General features: G+C 43.7%; 1 protein-coding gene across 5 annotated transcripts in view; it reads left to right on the forward strand.

Annotated features, from left to right (window-relative positions):
- Window positions 1-22509, forward strand: part of AATK (apoptosis associated tyrosine kinase) — a 92986-nt gene that overhangs the window by 23769 nt on the left and 46708 nt on the right. For 3 of the 5 annotated variants that reach the window (XM_063456304.1, XM_063456305.1, XM_063456308.1), the window contains exon 2: window positions 11390-11523. In XM_063456304.1, coding sequence (XP_063312374.1) covers window positions 11390-11523 — 134 coding nt within the window. The other 2 variants (XM_063456309.1, XM_063456306.1) reach the window with 2 other exon arrangements.

The following is a 22509-nucleotide window of genomic DNA, read 5'->3' on the forward strand; positions in this document are numbered from 1 at the left end:
ATTACTATGTGAGACCTAATTTAGCTCTGGCCCTCCAGATGTTGCTTAACTACAACTCTCATTCTGTGAATTAAATAGATAGCCAGAGAATCATGGGAGTTGTAGTTAAGCAATATCTGGAGGGCCAGAGCTTTTAGAACCCTGTGGTTCATAGATCGATTCTCAGGTTGTATCAGTATCCCTAAAGGAACAGAAAATTATATGCCAACATCTTGATCTGTGAATATGAAGGCAAGCCTGTGACAGTGATCGATGACCCAGGAGGGACAAACAAGCTCTGATTTAGTAAGATGGTAGTTGCAGTGAAATGAAAATTAATCTCAAATTTACCAGCAGGTATATATTAATCGAGAGAGTTATTAGAATTAGTGCCAAGGTTAAAACTTGACTTTTAATGTCATTTAGTAAGAGTGAGAATCAGATAAAATCAAATAAAGCAAGGTGTTCAGTCCTTCTTGTATCTAATACTAGGTAATGTGGCAGCAAGGTAACCGTGAATATTTCCAAAATTGATAGTGAACGAACAAGTATACTATTATTTACACACTGTTAAACTAGAGTCAGAGTTAAGGCTATTGCATGTAGCAAAGAGAAAGGAAGAAAGGAGGTGCTGTGGCACTAACTCCTATTAGAGCCTTCGTGGGCACCCCTAAAAAAAAGCCTGCTCTGACACTAAGCCACCCGCTACTGCTATAAGTAGAAAAATCTGAATAACAAAATGATAACAAGGACTGAACGTCTAGTCAATATGGATTTCAATATTGATACTTACCTGCATCTGGTTCCCCTCTGATGAGCTACTCTGGCAAAACGTGCGGGGCTCAGGACGCCTACTCGGTATACCTTAGGTGTTAGTACTTACTGCCGCAAATCTCACAACAGCAGAACTTTCACTCCGAGAAATAGGCATCTTTTGACAAGACGTTCAGTCTTTGTTATAATTTCGTTATTCAGATTTTTCTACTTGTAGCAGTAGCGGGTGGCTTAGTGTCAGAGCAGGCTTTTTTAAGGGGTGCCCACTGTAATAGGAGTTATTCCCACAGCACCTCCTTTCTGCCTCTCTCTTTGCTACATGCAGTAGCCTTAAAGGGACACTGTAGTCACCTGAACAACTTTAGCTTAATGAAGCAGTTTTGGTGTATAGAACATGCCCCTGCAGCCTCACTGCTCAATCCTCTGCCATTTAGGAGTTAAATCCCTTTGTTTATGAACCCTAGTCACACCTCCCTGCATGTGACTTGCACAGCCTTCCATAAACACTTCCTGTAAAGAGAGCCCTATTTAGGCTTTCTTTATTGCAAGTTCTGTTTAATTAAGATTTTCTTATCCCCAGCTATGTTAATAGCTTGCTAGACCCTGCAAGAGCCTCCTGTATGTGATTAAAGTTCAATTTAGAGATTGAGATACAATTATTTAAGGTAAATTACATCTGTTTGAAAGTGAAACCAGTTTTTTTTTCATGCAGGCTCTGTCAATCATAGCCAGGGGAGGTGTGGCTAGGGCTGCATAAACAGAAACAAAGTGATTTAACTCCTAAATGTCAGTGAATTGAGCAGTGAAATTGCAGGGGAATGATCTATACACTAAAACTGCTTTATTTAGCTAAAGTAATTTAGGTGCCTATAGTGTTCCTTTAACTCTGACTCTAGTTTAACAGTGTGTAAATAATAGTATACTTGTTCGTTCACTATCAATTTTGGAAATATTCACAGTTACCTTGCTGCCACATTACCTAGTATTAGATACAAGAAGGACTGAACACCTTGCTTTATTTGATTTCATCTTATTCTCAATCTTACTAAATGACATTAAAGGTTTAGTTTTAACCTTGGCACTAATTCTAATTAATTTCAGTAAACTATTTAGGGGTTCCCCCCCTCCCCCATTTTTTTTGCTACTACCATCAGTGTGTTTCTTCATTACCCCATAGGCGCTACGTTTACTGGATTTATCAATCACAGCAAGTTTGGGATTACAAAACAAAGACAAGTTTTCACTGGGGTGTGAACTTATAGGGATACAAAGAATTTCAAAATTAGCCAAAAGAATGCAGTGGATATGGTACATTTTTACAACTCAGCTAATTTAGCCTCAAATGTAAAATGCGCATAAATACGCTGTGCTTCTGCCTCCTACACTAACCCAAGCTATTAGTTTATCAGAGATCCATAAATGGATATGCACAGGAAAACAAAAAGGGGTTAATGTTGTAGATCATAGCATAATAGTAATAATTTGGGATCTGTGTCTCCAGTCTCTCCTTTCAAATGTTATTAATATTTCACGTAATGACTGTAAGGCTGTTCCAACAAGCTCCCCACACCTCTGCCCTAAAACCCTTTATTATTATTATTGCCATTTATATAGCGCCAACAGATTCCGTAGCGCTTATAACCCATGACAAACAATTCCTCAGAATTATTCTGCTAAAGGTGCACTTTTCCCAGGGTCCTATTTGAGATATGCAAATAATGCACAACAGTAATTTGCATAAATCTGCCTGGGCCTTTATTGTGTTTGATCTCACCACAAGTTTTTTAGGACAGACTGTGTAGGCTGCTCTGTCCATGGTGCTGAGCTCACACAGCCTGCAATCCTCGGACAGAAATAAATCGTCTTAGCTTTCCACTTGGCAAAGAGCAGTTCTTGCAGATTTAATTTTGGGAGGTTTTAACCACTGCATGTGTTTCTCTGTACAACGCCGTACCAACTGTTTGTGGGAGAATCTTACTGAAATTAATCCTCCGCGGTTTGCATGCTGCAATGCGTTAAGAGGATTAGGGATAAGTTGTTGCTGGGGTATGTAATACTTTGATTTTACATGCTACCCGCTTGCTCCAAATTGGTTATTTGGGGAACCTGTCTTTAACTCTTAGAGGGACAGAAGCACACCAAGCAATTCATACAAATACTGGTTTGAGAGTGCAGGGGGAGATTGTAAGGCCCATGGTCTGACAGTGATTTGTAGGACAGTTCCAGTTTGATAAATGTGCTCATTAATTACAAGCGTCACTGGTTCAATGAATTTAACTCCTTCATGACTCATGTGGTTACGTTACTGGCCATTAAATGGTTAGAAAAATAAATAAATACAGTTTTGCAGGACTGCCTCTGTAACTTCTGGTGTACTTCACCACCAAGGATTTGAGCCCCTGAGAGGTGAACTCCTTGACCCGTCAAGGGTTAAATGGGAGGATATCTTCCCGAGTTCAATACCAGCACTGAAAGGAAGAGGTCATGACCCCTGCAGTAAGATGAGACCCCTGCAGTAAGACGCAAAGGTCAGCCACACCGTCATTACGTACAGGCCAGTGCTTTCATGAATGTTAAGGAAAAGCGCCATAGCAGATTGGGTGAGTGGGGCGATGAGACCTGGCAACACGGACCATCAGGTTTTTTTCAAATTACCGGTATACAAATATTTCCCCAAAAAATTGAAATTTCTTTATGCATTAATATAATGAGTTAAAAGAAAACCCTGGCATTGGTTGGGTATGTGGGGTTTATAATCAAATATTAGGAAAGTTTATTTTTATATTTAGAGAGCAAAAACTGAAAAGGCGGAAAAAAAAGTGCCAATTCAGACTAAACCGTAAAACAAATGTAAAGTGGAGAACGGTTTCTAAATCCGCTCCTTTCGGATTTATTATTTCAATTTAAAATTTAATTCGCTAGCATTTACATTACAGTGACAATACAGACACCATCAGGAGGAGCAGAGGATGGGCACAGGATCGCTCGTAGAGAATGGGTGGCATTTTTCTAGCTTTTAACATAAAATTAATTGAGAACTAAATACCGTATTTTATCCTCAGAAAATAAACATAAAAGCTATTAGAACGATACAGCATTATAATACATACCAGCAAAGACCTGGTGAAATACCTTGCTGCAAACACAGCAACATATTCCTTCAAAAAGAAAAACTAATTTGGGTGCATTTGGTGGAAATTCACTAAAGTCAAACATCAAGGCTAACGAGAATGGGATTTGGCCCCAATATTGCAGGAGCTCCCGGAACACTCTGGCAAGATAGATCAGAGATTTTTTTGGGCACAACTCCCCCCTCCCCCCCTATATACTGTATTTCTAGTGTTTGTGTTGGTACTGGATAACCCATTGCCCAGGTTATTCTGTCTAGTTAGTATGGGGGCTGCGGACACTAGTTAATACTAATCCATCACTTGTTGTACAGTGGTGACGGGGTTAGGAGGAAACCCATGGCTAAATGGCACCCAAACTCTCCAGCTGATTGGTAAATCTACTAACAGCTAAATCAAAAGCTTGGGGTCACGTTTTACCAGATTAGGGGTGTTCTGGGCAGTCTTTCAGCTGAACATCATGGGAATTGGGAAAAATAGCACAAAACGGAGGGCTATCGCCAGCCATGAAAAGCACGAAAATCCAATACACTAACGATTTCCTGCTTGGAGTCAGACTGCGTATAGATCACAAATGCAATTTATGGTGTCTGTCCTGAGATGTAATAGATTGAAAGGTGTACGAGGCTCCATCCAGCTCCCAGCTAGTCAGACTAGATACATGGGTAACAAGAAAATGACGGAGGTGATGGCACTAACAGACCTAACTTTGTGGAGCTGCTGAGGGGAGGACAGCCGTCCGTTACTATAAGAAGACAGATTGTGTTCCTGATCTTTGAGGCCTCTGTGCTCCGGAGCTCGGAGTGACTGGGCCAGGTTAGAGCCAAACTTACACTGAGAAAGTGCTCTTACACTCACCGAGAGTTGGCCTAGAGATTTTGATCATTCTTCATTCCCTAGTCCCATTTCTAGAGGTTATCAATGCTTCCTTTCATCCCCTGCCTCGTTCTAATTACACAGCTTGTTCCTGGTAGTGTAATGGCAATGTCACACACAGCACAGCTGACATCTCCCCCCATCTCAGCCCTCTGCCTTCCTCTACTACATCATGCAGGATGAAGGCGTCAGAAAACCATCAAAGATGCTCAGATTTACAAAAACCTGCAACTCACTCACAGGTCCTCTGTCAACAAACAGAGCTAAGCACATCTTTTACTCCAAAATAATGTTCTGGCACGTGTTTATACAGCGACCACTTAGCACTAAGTATCCTGAATGCATTGGATGTAGTTTGTGTTTCATAGTTTTTTTTTCCTGACAAACTATTGCTCTGTGCCGTTTGATGTTTAAATGTTTGCCCCCTATGTGACTGTGGCTAGATAAGTACATACACAGCTGCAAATTGTGATTTGCTTTAACCACAGTCAGGTAAGCGCCGACAAATCTAGCTAGCTATTTCTAGACATGCCAAGAGTACATCGCTGACATGGGCTCCTTGTAGATCAGGCTCCCCCAAACTCTGGCCCTCCCATGATTCTATGAATGAAATAGATAGGCTGAGAATCATGGGAGTTGTAGTTCAGCAACATCTGGAGGGCCGAAGTTTTGGGAAGCCTGTTGTAGATGAACAGCCATGAGCTGGAGTGGACCGACTGGATGAAGATGGTGGCAGACGCGAGGGACCCTAGACCCTCTCAGACCATGACTACAACACCCACAATTCCCTGAATGCCATTGGCTGCAGAGGAGTATGAGGGTGATAGCTGTATTGGGGCCTGGGTTTGACACCTCTGTATTACACTATAAGCTCTTTCAAGCAGACATTGCTCTGCCAGTATGTCTTAAACAGAAACTTGACGCCAGATACCAACGCCTGCACGTTGTACATCGCAAGTAAAGTAACGCCAACACGCAGTAAACCAGTCAGGCTTGCAATGATTAGACTAGAATAATTCAAAGATGGACGTGGGTTTATTAGAAAGATTCCTTCCACCGTTTACCATTTTACATTAAAAATCACATGCAGTAAGGCACAATCTGATCACAAATACAGAGAACCCATAGGAACCCAGAGCTCATGGCAGACCTACAGCCCAGGGCGTAGGCGTCCCCCAATTCTGAGTCTAAAGGAACAATGACAGGATCTAAATCGCTGCTTCGCCTTGAGGACTGGGCTGGGAACCAATGCCCTGATAATGGGGAAAGCTGAGGAGGTCGATAGTAGAGGACAGTGTTGATTTATTGGATTGTATTTAGTTGTTACATACAATTACACAATCTCCTGTGGTTTATGTCCCATGGGGGAGTTTTCCTTTAAAGCATCCCTTCCTTTTGCATTGATACAGCCAGAGGAGAGATCACAGCTTGTCCTCCCGCGGCCCAGTGATCACAGACGGAGAAGAGAGATGCAGTGATGTAGAGAGGATCGGCGGCTGTGGAATAAGCCAGCTGTGTTCGCATAATAGATCTTGTTAAAATGTTACATTTCCTCTACTAGAAACGCCAGTTCAGGAAAACTGCAATAATCGCTCAAGATAACCATAATATCAAAGCGAACCAGTTTGGGTACAATATAGTCACCAAACCATGAACGGTGTGAGAACAGGCGAGCTGTGACTTAGCAGAGTGGGTGATTTTTAGCAGTTTTTGTCATATTTTGTAAATAGGTGCTCAGGCCAGTGCCATTCTGGTTAGTGAATAAGCCTCTTTGTAGTGATATCAGAATGTAGAAAGGTTGGGTTCATTTTAACTGTGATGCTTCGGTTTCAATAGATATCGGAGTTATTTCAGCAACGGCACAGAACAGCCCTTATTAATACTGCCTGAGGAGAAGAATAAAACAAGTGCAAATTGCAGTTTAAAGAAACATCCCAAGCACTATAACCACTGCAGTGTGCTGTAGTGGTTATGGTGCTTGGATTGCTCTTGCACCCCACATTGAAAGAAGTCAAACAGTTTTTGAATGGAATTCTTGTGGTCCACTGGGAGTCACTCCCCGCCTGCGCTACAGTTTTCCGAGAGCTGGAAGTAATCTGTTGGAGTTAGGCCTGGTCGTGCACGGCTTGGCTCACTAGGACCGCGATCGCCGACGCGCTCAGCCAATAAGCTGGTACTGGCACTGCAGAGCTGAGTTCAGGAGAGCCCACAGGATCTCCAAAGCAGGAGCTTCAGGCTCTCGGGAGATTGTAATGGAGGCGGAGAGTGACACCCTTCCAATGCGGTCTCTAATCCATTGCGCTCCTTCCTTCCCTCTGCCCTGGTATATCCAGCTCACTGCATTCCCTCACTCACTCCGTGGATTTGTCCCTTATCCTTTTAGGCTGTAAGCTTGTTTGGGCAGGGCCCCCTTCACTTACTGTTCCTGTAGGTCAAACAGATTTTGTTAGAATTGCGTGTCTTGTTTTACAAATTGGAGAAAAATGGCTCCACGTGCCCTCTTGTGGTATACTGATATAATTGCACTTGGGCAGCTCACAATTCCGCTTACTGATCCCCCCCCACCCAGTAATAAAATAAACTTTTTTTTTTTTTAACACTTACAGTCGCAGTTTCTCTTTGCATCCAATTCCCTCACTCTTTCACAGCAATTCAATTCAGCATGTTTCCAATACAGGCTCCCCTCACTCTATCACAGCAATTCCATTCAGCATGTTTCCAATACAGGCTCCCCTCACTCTTCCACAGCAATTCAATTCAGCATGTTTCCAATACAGGCTCTCCGGCTAGTTAGACCGACCGAGGGGCTTATACGCTAAACAGTGAGCAGTAGCAAACAAATAAAAAGGCCAAAATAGCTAATCTGTCAAAAAATCTCTATTTTAGCTGAAGTCATACAGGGTGTGAACTGTTCGGAATTTGAAGAGAATGGCACATTTTTGGCAAAAAAATTAAAATAAAAATAAAAGCCCATAAAACAGACTTTTCCCAAATCAGCCATATTGGCCAAAAATAATGAATTATAAGAACTCTGCTTTAATAGCCTCCTACTAATCAACACAAATGGCTGTTAAAGTACTGACCCACCCTTTACAGGTCACATACCATTAGTAAGGGGAAACGCTGGCCTAATATCCCTGCCAACAACTACCAAAGCAATCTGCCCCAGAGTACACCCCCTATATCACACACACCAAGCAATACCTATAGTGTCCCACATGTTGGTCTACAACTCTCAAAATTCCTTAAACGCAACAGAGAATGATGTGAGTTTATTTCAGTGGATCTTCAGTGGTCTGGCTATTGTCCAACTCCCCCGGCAATTTCATACATTGTTCCTTCTCTGAAAATAGTTCCCCATAGTCTTTATACATGATGGTCAATGTGGTTTTAGTGTCTTGTAAAAACCTTTCACTGTATGTTATTATTATTTTATTATTTATATAGCGCAATCAGATTCCGTAGCGCTGTACAATGGGACATTGTATTTCCTTTGCTCTGGTCTCTCTCCTTTCAAAGTTATTCCTTCTCTCTTCCGCGCGTTTTCTTCTCCCAATCGATACTTTTGATGGGTAAATGTTGAAGAAAACAACCAAAAATTGGAAAGTTGTAAAACCATCACGGGCTGCCCATTTTTTGGTTTCCATCGATCGACTCTCAGTATGCACACTGTGATTATTTATATACAGTGTTTTATTACTGTACTCACGGTAGAGGTGTCACACGGACGGCCATCCCTCCATAAGGAAATACAACATGAATCACATCTCTACTTCTTCAATAAATTCAAAACCATTTATTCTGCCCCTCGGAGTATAGGATCAATATTAAAGACGTTGGGGATTGTCTATTCACAAGCAGAGGTTGTCTTTGTCTTAAATGGGATAATGTGTTTGGCCTCTCGGAAGTGGGAGGCTATAAATAGCTCTGTAAATCTGTTAAGGACCCAAATGGGTAGTTTCATTTTTTATATAGTTTCCCCATACATACAGACAGGAGCATTATAGGAAAGTAATCAATGAACAGAGAACCAGCTCTGTAGCAGTTCCACATACACCATTTTTGGTTTTTTCCCCTCTAATCTATTAAGAAGGGGGCCATTTGATTACTATTTAAAATTCACCAAATACTTACACAATGGTTTACAATAAATACACTTTCTATTAACGTATGATATTGGTATCCATGAGTTGGCATGATTCCAGGGTGGGATTTGGTGCTCTGTGAGCTAGGAATTGTCCACCATAAGCTATCTGGGTTTCACGGGACACTTTAACATTAATGGGATCGCTCAAGGTTGTGTTTCCCAGGTACGGGATGTCATCTCATTAAAGCACATTACGAGGCTGGACACTTAAGCAGGACCTGATGATATAATTTACAAAGCACAAAAATAAAACCAACCACAGACAAAACCCTTTGTCCTCTGGTCACTGGTCCAGCTGCGATCTTAGTGATGACCAGTGTGTCTTCCCCAGGGAAACACCATGACCCGAGCGAGAACTCATAGCTAGTACAGGGAAGGGTTCAGGTGTTAACAACGCAGCACAAGCTGTTCCTACTGACAAACGTTATGAAGTGGTTAAAAGCTGAAATACAGGACGAGATGTTTACACTTTGGACCAGAAAGTCTAGACAAGAGGTCAGTGCAGACAGCAAGCGAATACAAACCACAGATCTAGGATGGGGTAAATGGAGAAACATCAGCGGATCTAATTACCAAGCACAAGCCAAGGTCAAAAGTAGAATCCTAAGGAACAGGGTATTCCGAGCAAGCCAAGTGACGTGTAAGGAACACAATCAGAAAGAAACGAAAAGATGGTCTTAAATAGGCCGTTAACGTTATGGATTTTGTGATCCTAGAACACACCGCAAGGCAGTGCTGAAATGAAGTGTACCATTGCTGCGGCTATAAAGGGGTGCAGCGGGGAAGCAGGTCCCCCAATGTGCAATATTTTACAGGAAACAAGAAAATAGTCAGATACAGAGCAGAGCTGCTTGGCATCATTTCTATGGAAACATTTCAAGCTGCCCGGCCTTAGATGAAAACAGAATCATCAGCATTTTCATATAATGCCCACTGGTGGGCCGTGCTAGGTTTATACTGCTCTACCCAGCTCAGACCATCTGGACATGTAAGACACACAAAAAAAGCAAGAAACCTTCCAGATTGGCTTCAAAGGATTAAAAACAAAACCAGTTTAAGACTGAGCTGCAATGGGATCTGAAGAATTCCTCCAAATACAAGCAGCTCCAAAATAAAATCACAAAAATAGAAAGTCGTTTCTACTGACAGACATTGTGATTGCAATTTAAAATAGGTTCCCACAATGAAATCTGTATTTAAAGTTTTTAGAAAGGTTCCCCTTCCAAAGGAATGAAAATGTGTGGGGCAAAATATGCACCATTCGGAATTTAATGGGGCCAAGAACAATTGACTCAATCATCGCTGCCCCCTAGTGGTGGTATACTGTGAACACAGGCACCCACACAATGATTCTAAAAAAAAAAAATATATATATAAAAATGTGTCTAGGATTAGACTTCATTTTTAGAAGTTAAAAACCAAATACTGCAAGGAGTGAACTATGTTTTTTAAAGCTAAGCTATATTTAGTATGCGGAGATTACAACTTGTATAGTATGGATTCCAAAACCGCTACACACACACATATATATATATATTTATAGACAGTACATCCCTTAGGCTGTGTAACCAAGAGCATTTTAAAACTTAATTTAACAGTATTATCATCATAAACCTAGATCAAATTAGTAAATTTATTCTGTTTTTGCTTTTTACACAGATTGTATTTCGGGGGAAATTCACAGAATAGTCATGTCCCACTACTGCAAACACCCAATATGTGTATTCTGCTACGAATAACAACCCGTAATCCAAGTCCTAATTCCACCCCACCTTTGAGGTATTCGGTACTGACGTTAGCAGAGGGATTTCCCACAGCACAGGGGGCTCTTTAAGCCCTATCTGCTTAGTGATTGCCACATGAGAGGGAGAGCTCACTTATGCTGCAGTACACAGATAGATACTGGGCATCTTTTCAAACTCTATGGAACTCCCTCATAGGGGGGGCTGTGACAAGTTGGGGTAACAGTAAAAGTTTGTCATATTTGAAGTGACCGCAGCTGAGCACGATGACACTAAGCCACGGTATTTAAATTCATTTAAGGAGCGATGTGCCACACTCACTTTCGAGTGGTGCACATTGCTCTTCTGCCAGTTGTGGGCCATCAAAAGATACCTGGGGGTCCCTGAGTTTGGAAGGCACCAGTCGGGAGGCAGTGACTAAAATACAGTGGCTTAGCAGGATCACTGGTGCCAAGACTAAAACCAAATTTAGAATATTTTTATTCATAGAATGCTTCACTAAAAAAAAACCAAACATTTTTTTGCCCAACCAAATGGAGGTAAGAAGAGACAAAATGCTCCTGCAATGGAGCAAGTAATAAAGGTGTGTACATATCCTACATAAATTGCTTTCCCTCCGATCTCCTCTAAACATCCTAACACAGTGTAACCTACCTTGGCAACGGCCTGTCACTACAATGTAACATTGATGGTCCTACCTTGAGGGCTGCTGCTGCCGTATAATCTGTGTTGCTCTCTTGCAGACGGAGCTCTGTTGAGCGAGTTGTCGTGGCCATCCTCTCTGGCCGTGGTGGCCGTTTCCTTCTCTGGTCTCATCACCTTCATATTCCTCATGTTGGCCTGTCTGTGCTGTAAGAAGGGTGACATCGGCTTCAAGGTGAGCTCCCAGACACCAGAGTGCTATCTGTACTGTCATTTTAAACACAATGTAAAAAACATTTGGGATTTGCTTCTAACCTCAATACCCAGGAATGGGCAGATATATTCACTAAATTGGGAGTTCTTGAAATTATCAATATTATTGAACATTTATTTTTATAAATTTTAGGCAAAACTGCAGAGTGAAAATAAAACCAGAAGTTTGAGAATTTATTTTCCAATTCGGCTATTCAGGCCTAAATATTGAAATTCCCCATTTACATTCCTGATAATGTGTGGTTTACTGAATAACCTTGCATGTTCACGGATATTTAAAGCGGCACTGACATGCTGAACTCACCTTTCCCCAATCGCTTCCTCTCTCAGGATCTGTTCTTCTGTTCTGGTCGAGTTTTCTTTAAAACATAACATAAAGTACTTTGTTATGCATTTCTCCTACGCCTGACTTTCTTTGACAAAAGGAGGAGTATGAATCCGCTCCATTTCCCGCGTTAAAGAAAATAGTCACCCTTCTCCTCGATGCAGGAAATGGAGCGGACGTAAGCTCCTCGTATGGTCAGAGAACATCAGGCGTAGAAAAAATAAAGACAAAAGTAGTCCCTTCTTTATCTTATGTTTTAAAGAAAACTAGATCAGATAGGGAGGAAAGACAAATAGATTCTAAGAGCGTTAGAGAAAGCGATTGGAGAAAGGTACATTTGGCGTGACAGTGCCGCTTTAATTCTTTGGAATTTATTATAATAAATGGTCGAATAATTTGCAATAGGGTGACAAGGACAAAAAACACCTGAGGGTGGCGTTTGTCAAAAATGTATAAAACACAATAATTACCATAAATTATCCTCTAGAATACTACACAGGGGTTACAAGTACATATGATGTATTTTTCCCCCAATATTACATTATCATTTAGGTTTTGCTTTTTCTATATTGCAGGAGATATTATAATATTGTCACATTATACTTTATAATATTACATATTATATGAAAGCAATTCACGTTGCCCAATTGTAACTAAATTTACAAATGAGAGTGGCTTTTTATAAAGCTATACATAGCATGGGGTGTTGTGGTGTTCCCATTTGGTTAATAAAAGAAGTGACAAGTCACAATTTAGTTTTTTCACTTTTTGTTGGAAGACAGCGCGTGAGAATTTGTTGTTTTTCTGGAAACTTCATAACCTAGTGTGTTAGCCCTATAGCCCCCCCCCCCCCCCCCCAGGCCTAACTCCCCCTCTCTACTTACCTCCCATCCCATGTTATCCTATAGCCCCCCCCAGCCTGACTCCCCCCCAGGCCTAACTCCCCCTCTCTACTTACCTCCCATCCCATGTTATCCTATAGCCCCCCCCCCCAGCCTGACTCCCCCTTTCTAGTTACCCCCGTCCCATGATATCCTATAGCCCCCCCAGACCTAACTCCCCTTTCTAGTTACCCCCGTCCCATGATATCCTATAGCTCCCCCCCAGCCTGACTCCCCCTCTCTACTTACCTCCCGTCCCATGATATCCTATAGCCCCCCCAGCCTGACTCCCCCCTCTCTAGCTACCCCCATCCCATGATATCCTATAGCCCCCCCAGCCTGACTCCCCCTCTCTAGTTACCACCATCCCATGATATCCTATAGCTCCCCCCCAGCCTGACTCCCCCCTCTCTAGCTACCCCCATCCCATGATATCCTATAGCCCCCCCAGCCTGACTCCCCCTCTCCAGTTACCACCATCCCATGATAATCTATAGCTCCCCCCACCCAGCCTGACTCCCCCTCTCTAGTTGCCCCCCATCCCATGATATCCTATAACCCTCACTCCAAGACTGGGCCGGGTCCCCCTCACTCCAAGGCTGGGCCGGGCCCCCCTCACTCCAAGGCTGGGCTGGGCTGGACCCCCACTGACTCCAAGGCTGGGCTGGGCTGGACCCCCACTGACTCCAAGGCTGGGCTGGGCTGGACCCCCACTGACTCCAAGGCTGGGCTGGGCTGGACCCCCACTGACTCCAAGGCTGGGCTGGGCTGGACCCCCCCTTCACTCCAAGGCTGGGCTGGGCTGGAACCCCCCTCACTCCAAGGCTGGGCTGGAACCCCCCTCACTCCAAGGCTGGGCTGGGCTGGAACCCCCCTCACTCCAAGGCTGGGCTGGGCCGGGCCCCCCTCACTCCAAGGCTGGGCTGGGCCGGGCCCCCCTCACTCCAAGGCTGGGCTGGGCTGGAACCCCCCTCACTCCAAGGCTGGGCTGGGCCGGGCCCCCCTCACTCCAAGGCTGGGCTGGGCCGGGCCCCCCTCACTCCAAGGCTGGGCTGGGCTCCCCTCACTCCAAGGCTGGCCCCCCCCACTGCTGCTGTTATTAATTTATTAATAGCTGGATATAAACTGGGAAGTTTGGCGAATTAACACAGAAAGTGTCAATTTTATGCCAAAATAAATGTATTTGAAAAGTTTTCCAAGTTCTGAAATAATTCCCAGATCCACAATAGGCCAAAAGTCAGCAACTCTTATGTAATTACAACTCCCATCATGCTTTGCCAAGTTACTATTACTGTTATTGCCAGCCCTGTTCTATACCACTATTCAGATTTTGTTAAAGGAACCATAGGGGAGGGCGATGCAATTTTGCATTAGCCTCTAATGTTAGTTTAAAGGACCACTATAGTGCCCTGAGGGTGCCCACTCCCGCCGGGCTGGATGGAGAGGAAGGGGTTAAACACTTACCTTTCTCCACCGCCGGGCTCCCTCGGTGCTGGAGACTCTCCTCCTCCTTTCCCCGCCATCGGCTGAATGAGCATGCGCGGCAAGAGCGCATTCAGAATGCTTTTCTATGGACGCTGGAGTCTTCTCACTGTGAAAATCACAGTGAGAAGCGCCTCTAGCGGCCACTAGAGGCTGGCTTAACCCTAAAGTAAGCATAGCAGTGTCTCTGAAACTGCTATGTTTACAGCAGAAAGGGTGAATCCTATGTGGACCTGGCACCCAGACCACTTCATTAAGCTAAAGTGGTCTGGGTGCCTATAGTGGTCTTTTAATTTAGATAATACAAATTGTTATATGAGCTCTTTACTTACCTGCAATACAGCACCAGGACAACCTCTTCAGAGCTGCCTAATCCACCCCGGCTGAGGTCATCAGGATTGGTAAACATTTATCCTAATCAAATGCTTCTGTCATTCAAGAGCTCAATCAAACTTTGATTTTACCGTGGACCAGGGCTGCCATCAGAAATTTTGGGGCCCCTGACAAAGCACAAGGTCTGGGCCCCCCCTCCCCCGCCCCCTCCCTCACGGGCCCGCCCACGCCCTACCTAGTCTGCTGACAATGATGCGGGACTGAATGTGGTGTGTATAGTGGAAGTGAATTAGAATGTGTGTAATGGATGTAGTGTTTGTGTGTATTAGATACTGTTTGTGCAGTGAATGCAGAGTGTGTGTTTGTGTAGCGGATGCAGTGTGTATAGTGAACGCAGAGTGTGTTTGAGTAGTGGAAGTTGTGTGTGTACAGTGATGTAGTGTGTGTTTGTGTAGTGGATGTAGTGTTTGTATGTACTAGATGAAATGTGTTTAGTGGATGCAGTGTCTGTAGTGGATGTAGTGTGTGTATTAGACGCAGTGTCTGTGTATAGTGAATGCAGAGTGTTTCAATTTTTGGTGGATGTAGTGTGTGTACTGTGAATACAGGATGTTTGTGTAGTGGATGCTGTGTGTACAGTTAATGCAGAGTGTGTGTCAGTATAGTGAATCCAGAGTGTGTGCATAGTTTAGTGAATGCAGAGTGTGTGTTAGTGTGTAATGAATGCAGAGTGTGTGTTAGTGTGTAGTGAATGCAGTGTGTCAGTGTAATGAATGTAGTGTGTGTGTTAGTGCAGTGAATGCAGAGTGTGTGTAAATGTGTAGTGAATGCAGAGTGTGTTAATGTGTAGTGAATGCAGAGTGTGTTAATGTGTAGTGAATGCAGAGTGTGTGTTAATGTGTAGTGAATGCAGAGTGTGTGTTAATGTGTAGGGAATGCAGAGTGTGTGTTAATGTGTAGGGAATGCAGAGTGTGTGTTAATGTGTAGGGAATGCAGAGTGTGTGTTAATGTGTAGGGAATGCAGAGTGTGTGTTAATGTGTAGTGAATGCAGAGGGTGTGTTAGTGTGTAGCGGATGCAGAGTGTGTGTTAGTGTAGTGAATGCAGAGTGTTAATGTGTAGCGAATGCAGAGTGTGTGTCAGTATAGTGGATGCAGTGAGTGTGTTAGTGTGTAGTGTATGCAGAGTGCATGTTGTATTAGTGAATGCAGTGTGTGTATTGTATTAGTGTATGCAGTGTGTTTGTTGTGTTAGTGTATGCAGTATGTATGTTGTGTTAGTGTATGCAGTATGTATGTTGTGTTAGTGTATGCAGTGTGTGTGTTAGTGTATGCAGTGTGTGTTGTATTAGTGTATGCAGTGTGTGTTGTGTCAGTGTATGCAGAGTGTGTTGTGTCAGTGTATGCAGAGTGTGTTGTGTTGGTGTATGCAGAGTGTGTTGGTGTATGCATAGTGTGTTGTGTTGGTGTATGCATAGTGTGTTGTGTTAGTGCATGCAGTGTGTGTTGTGTTAGTCTATGCAGAAGTTGTTGTGTCAGTGTATGCAGAGTGTGTGTGTTGTGTTAGTGTATGTAGTGTGTGTGTGTTGTGTTATTGTATATAGTGTGTGTGTGTGTGTGTGTGTTGTGTCAGTGTATGCAGTGTGTGTGCTGTGTCAGTGTATGTAGTGTGTGTGTGTGTGTGTTGTGTCAGTGTATGCAGTGTGTGTGTGTGTTGTGTCAGTGTATGCAATGTGTGTGTGTGTGTTGTGTCAGTGTATGCAATGTGTGTGTGTTGTGTCAGTGTATGTAGTGTGTGTGTGCTGTGTCAGTGTATGTAGTGTGTGTGTGTGTGTTGTGTCAGTGTATGCAGTGTGTGTGTGTGTTGTGTCAGTGTATGCAGTGTGTGTGTGTGTGTTGTGTCAGTGTATGCAGTGTGTGTGTGTTGTGTCAGTGTATGCAGTGTGTGTGTGTGTGTGTTGTGTCAGTGTATGCAGTGTGTGTGTGTGTGTGTTGTGTCAGTGTATGCAGTGTGTGTGTGTTGTGTCAGTGTATGCAGTGTGTGTGTGTGTGTTGTGTCAGTGTATGCATGTGTGTGTTGTGTCAGTGTATGCAGTGTGTGTGTGTGTTGTGTCAGTGTATGCAGTGTGTGTGTGTGTGTTGTGTCAGTGTATGCAGTGTGTGTGTGTGTGTTGTGTCAGTGTATGCAGTGTGTGTGTGTGTGTGTGTTGTGTCAGTGTATGCAGTGTGTGTGTGTGTGTTGTGTCAGTGTATGCAGTGTGTGTGTGTGTGTGTGTGTTGTGTCAGTGTATGCAGTGTGTGTGTGTGTGTGTGTTGTGTCAGTGTATGCAGTGTGTGTGTGTTGTGTCAGTGTATGCAGTGTGTGTGTGTGTATGTTGTGTCAGTGTATGCAGTGTGTGTGTGTGTGTTGTGTCAGTGTATGCAGTGTGTGTGTGTTGTGTCAGTGTATGCAGTGTGTGTGTGTGTATGTTGTGTCAGTGTATGCAGTGTGTGTGTGTGTGTTGTGTCAGTGTATGCATGTGTGTGTTGTGTCAGTGTATGCAGTGTGTGTGTGTGTTGTGTCAGTGTATGCAGTGTGTGTGTGTGTGTTGTGTCAGTGTATGCAGTGTGTGTGTGTGTGTTGTGTCAGTGTATGCAGTGTGTGTGTGTGTGTGTGTTGTGTCAGTGTATGCAGTGTGTGTGTGTGTGTTGTGTCAGTGTATGCAGTGTGTGTGTGTGTGTGTGTTGTGTCAGTGTATGCAGTGTGTGTGTGTGTGTGTGTTGTGTCAGTGTATGCAGTGTGTGTGTGTTGTGTCAGTGTATGCAGTGTGTGTGTGTGTATGTTGTGTCAGTGTATGCAGTGTGTGTGTGTGTGTTGTGTCAGTGTATGCAGTATGTGTGTGTGTTGTGTCAGTGTATGCAGTGTGTGTGTGTGTGTGTTGTGTCAGTGTATGCAGTGTGTGTGTGTGTTGTGTCAGTGTATGCAGTGTGTGTGTGTGTGTTGTGTCAGTGTATGCAGTGTGTGTGTGTGTGTTGTGTCAGTGTATGCAGTGTGTGTGTGTGTGTTGTGTCAGTGTATGCAGTGTGTGTGTGTGTGTGTGTTGTGTCAGTGTATGCAGTGTGTGTGTGTTGTGTCAGTGTATGCAGTGTGTGTGTGTTGTGTCAGTGTATGCAGTGTGTGTGTGTGTTGTGTCAGTGTATGCAGTGTGTGTGTGTTGTGTCAGTGTATGCAGTGTGTGTGTGTTGTGTCAGTGTATGCAGTGTGTGTGTGTTGTGTCAGTGTATGCAGTGTGTGTGTGTGTTGTGTCAGTGTATGCAATGTGTGTGTGTGTGTGTTGTGTCAGTGTATGCAGTGTGTGTGTGTGTGTGTGTGTTGTGTCAGTGTATGCAGTGTGTGTGTGTGTGTGTGTTGTGTCAGTGTATGCAGTGTGTGTGTGTGTGTTGTGTCAGTGTATGCAGTGTGTGTGTGTAAATGTGCTGGGGTGTGGGGGAGGGTGGGGGGGCATTTTAACATAATTAAAAAAAATAAAAAAAAATTAAATTGTTTCTCCCCCCTCCCTGCTTACCTGTGTCTAGGGAGGGGGGAGATTCCATCCCTGGTGGTCCGGTGGCATGGTGGGGCCCCCCGGCATCCCAGTTACCGCAGAGGGGGCCCAGGCAGCACACAGCCTCCTCTCTCCTCCAATAACTCTCGCGAGACCCGCGGAGCGTTGCCATGGCAACCGGGTCTCGCGAGAGTTATTAGCAGAAACGAGAAGAAGAGAAGCTGTGTGCTGCCTGGGCCCCCTCTGCGGTAACTGGGAAGCCGGGGGCCCGCGGCTGCACACATAGATAGCGATATTCGCTATCTATGTGTGCAGAGAGGGAAAGTGGGGCCCGAGCAGTCCGGGCCCCCCAGGGCCGCCGGGCCCGTGACAACTGTGGACCATCATCTAATTGCAGTCAGATGAACCCCACTATAAAAACATTACAATATCTCCAAAACAGCAATGTTTTACATTTACACCACGGCACCAAAACCACTCCATTGTTCATGTTTTACAGAATATTGTGCTGAAGGGCTGATCAACCTTTAACATTTTGAACCATCTAATTGTTTTATTAGAGCTGTGCTTTTTGAAGGCATTTTACTATACACTGAGCAGCCACAACATTAAAACCACCTGCCCAATATCGTGTAGGCCCGCCTTGTGCTGCCAAAACAGCTCTAGTGTGTCGAGACATGAACTCCACAAGACCTTTGAACGTGTCCTGTGGTATCTGGCAACAAGACATTAGCAGATGCTTTAAGTCCTTAAGGACCAAACTTCTGGAATAAAAGTGTCCTTAAGGGGTTTTTAAGTCCTGCAAGTTGCGAGGTGGGGCCTCCATGGATCGGATTTGTTGTTCCAGCACATCACACAGATGGTCAGTTGGACTGAGATGTGGTTAATTTGGAGGCCAAGGCAACACCCTGATCTCTTTGTCATGTTCCTCAAACCATTCCTGAACAATGTTTGCAGTGTGGCAGGAGGCATTATCCTGCTGAAAGAGGTCGCTGCCACCAGGGAACTCCACTGCCATGACCGGGTGTACATGGTCTGCAACAATCTCTAGGTAGGTGGTATGAGTCACAGTAACATCCACATAATTGCCAGGACCCAAGGCTTCCCAGCAGAACATTGCCCAGAGCATAACACTGCCTTCTTCCCATCCTGCTGCCATCTCCTCCCTAGGTAAGCAATGCACAATCACCCGGCCATCCACAGGATCTAAAAGAAAATGTGATCCATCAGACCAGGCAACCTTCTTCCATCGCTCCATGGTCCAGCTCTGACGCTCACGTCCCCATTAAAGTCATGGACAGGGGTCATAATGGGCACCATGACCAGTCTGCGGCCACGCAACCCCATTCACAGCAAAGTGCGATGCACTGTGTGTTCTGGTATCTTTCTATCACGGACAGAATTAGGTTTTTCAATAATTTGGGTCTGGATCTAACTTGCTCCGCTTTTGGTAGGTACTAAGCACTGCATACCGTGTACACCCCACAAGACTTGCCGCTTTGGAGATGCTCTGACTCCGTCGTCTAGCCATCATTATGATCCTTGTTAAAGTAACTCCGATCATTTCTCTTGCCCATTTTTCCTGCTTCCAACACATGAAATGAAAGAACTGACTGTTCACAGGCTGCTCAATATATCGCACCCCTTGGCAGGTGTCATTATAACGATATAATCAATGTAATTCACTTCACCTGGCAGTGGGTTTAATGTGGCTGATCAGTGTATAGTGAACATTGAGATAAAAAAAAAATAGTTTTAAAGGTAATCGAAACATCATAACCACTTCAGTGATATGATAAAGTGGTCATGGTGCCTGAAGTCTGTATGTCGGTGTTTCGCTATGTAACGCTGCACATTCTGAGTTTAACCCCTGTGCTGCTGGAGGTGTAACTCCATCTCCGGCAGCATCATTCCTCCGTGGCTTGTTAATTGACTTTCCTCCTATAAGCACTTTTCATGTACAGCCCATCAGCCCAAGAGAGAGTTAGTCACTTACAGGGTTTTTGACTAACGAGAGATTTTAGAGTAAATTTTTAATTTAAGGCCAAAATAGCTGAATTTTAAAATTGTCACAGTTGGCCATGCTTTCCGTTCGGCTACTTTTGCCTTTGAATTTATAAAGAACTAATTGTTATAATTTTAAATTAAAACTTCAAGCTTTAGGGACCAAATAGCCAACTTGAAAACACGATTTGGAGATTTATTTCCCAATTTCGCTGTTCATCCTTCAAGTTGAAAAGCGGTTAGAGTTTCTGCCAATTTCCACGTCTGTGAACAGCGATTCTGAGCATCATGGGAATCGCAGTCCATAAACAGTCGGAGTTCCACGGTTAGCTGTCCCTGGTATAGGGATTGACTGCATGAGACGGGCACCCACACTTTGCTTTATAGGATATCACAAGATACATCATCGTAGCGTGTTACAGAAATACATAGAGCTGGTTATATAACTCGTTCTAAGAGAACATTAACTGTTTTGGCTCCATACAGCAGGTTGGGGAGTCTCGATGCATGCAGTGCCCCTAGATAATAATGGCATTGTGATGGCACGTGCAGAGGGGAGGCCCTGTGATAGTGACACACAGAGTGGGCAGTGAATGGCATGTCCGAGGCTATACAAGACTATGTGACGGTGATCTCGCCGCCCCCATTTCCAGCACAGTCCCTGGATTCTGATTTGAAGCTCGGCTGAGCGTGGTGATGTGCCAGACAGAGACAGGGAACCGTGGTAAGGGGCTGTGCCAGCTCAGAAACAGGCTGTGTGATGGCAGGGCCAGTCCTCTCCGGGTCTCTGTTACCCCAATACTGATATGCTGACGCTCTCCTACCTGATCGCTGGGGCAGCTTTTGGGGTTAAAGCTTTTTCTTGCAAACATGGCGAGGTAGGGGTAAGAATTGTGTGTCTGTGACGCAATTTCGTCAAACGGTGTGTGTGTGAGGGGGTCTAAATGTGTGTGTGTGCATAGATATATTTATAAAATATCGTGGCTAGGTTTTGTTTTCCCTTTGACCAAATAACTGTTGTATTAAGATAAAATATTGTAAAATAATCTAATTGGCCCAACTGGATATAAAAGTCTTAGAGATGTGTTTGTATATATGGGGTGTTTGGATACATGGTGCAGAGCAGACACCAACAGCTACCCTTTTTTTTTTTTTTTTTTTTAACCAAATTGCATGTACATACATAACGTCATGAGCTGTTATTAATATGTGTACCCGTGTGTGGGTGTAGAAATATTCACCCAGATTGCTTTAATTCAACGTTCTCTTTGGTTTTATGAAAATAGCTGCGTGGTTTAACCCCTTAAGGACCAAACTTCTGGAATAAAAGGGAATCATGACATGTCATACATGTCATGTGTCCTTAAGGGGTTAATGTAGTATCATGCTGTGTGTATCTTGATGGGAGCACTATACAGTATATATATATATATAGTGTACCTGTGGGCAGCGTTTTAGCAAGGTTCATCCATTAAAACAACAACTGTAAATATTAGACCCAGATAGCCGAAATGGAAAAATCCGCCAACCCATCTCCTTTTCCGGTTCGGCTACTTTTGTCTAAAATTCGCAATCCAGCGCTATTTACAGTTTATCGATTAACCCCAGGGTATAGCCAAAATTGTTCATTTGCTCCAGCAACTCCGAGTTATTAATTTGTACCTGCTAAATATTTCTTTATAGAGAAGGCGTTGCCGTGTCCTGTCTACCAGACTGGGGTCTTTTGTTTTCCGTCTGTTATGTGCAGTCATACATAATATATTATTCAGCATCTATTTCTGGGACGTCGCAAGTGAGGCTGCAAATACCTGGTCAGGCGCAATCCTTTTATTGACTTATTCTGTAATGACTTCTATATATACACACCATAGACTCTGATCAGCCGCCCTGTATAGTGACTTTTTATTCATTGTACAGGGCAATCAGCAGATGTCTAACCTCCATTGAAATATTTATATAGTGTACGTTGTCTGTATTTTATTGTTGGCTGTAGATACTAATGGCTCTCGTCGGCTGTGGATTACGGGAATTGTCGTATAATCATTTCTTAATTGCTGTAAACTTATTAAGGTAGTTTGGACACCATTCCTATTAACAAAGTTAAGTTGAGTTGGATATTTCTTACAAACCAGCTGTTTTGGGCCTCGATTTCGCAATTCAAATTATAATTTAAAGTTAAGATATTTTTCACTCGTAGATTTGTAAATTGAAGTTTCCTTTGTCCCTAGATCAGGCATAGGCAACCTTTGGCACTGCAGATGTTTTGAACTAAACCTCCCATGATGCTTTGCCAGCATTATGGGTGTAAGAGCATTATGGGGGATGTAGTCCACAACATTTGGAGTGCCGAAGGTTGCCTTCCCCTGCCCTAGATCAACGTACTCCTATTATCAGTGCTGC

The sequence above is a fragment of the Pelobates fuscus genome, chromosome 5 (assembly GCF_036172605.1).
Source record: "Pelobates fuscus isolate aPelFus1 chromosome 5, aPelFus1.pri, whole genome shotgun sequence".
NCBI classification, from domain to species: domain Eukaryota; kingdom Metazoa; phylum Chordata; class Amphibia; order Anura; family Pelobatidae; genus Pelobates; species Pelobates fuscus.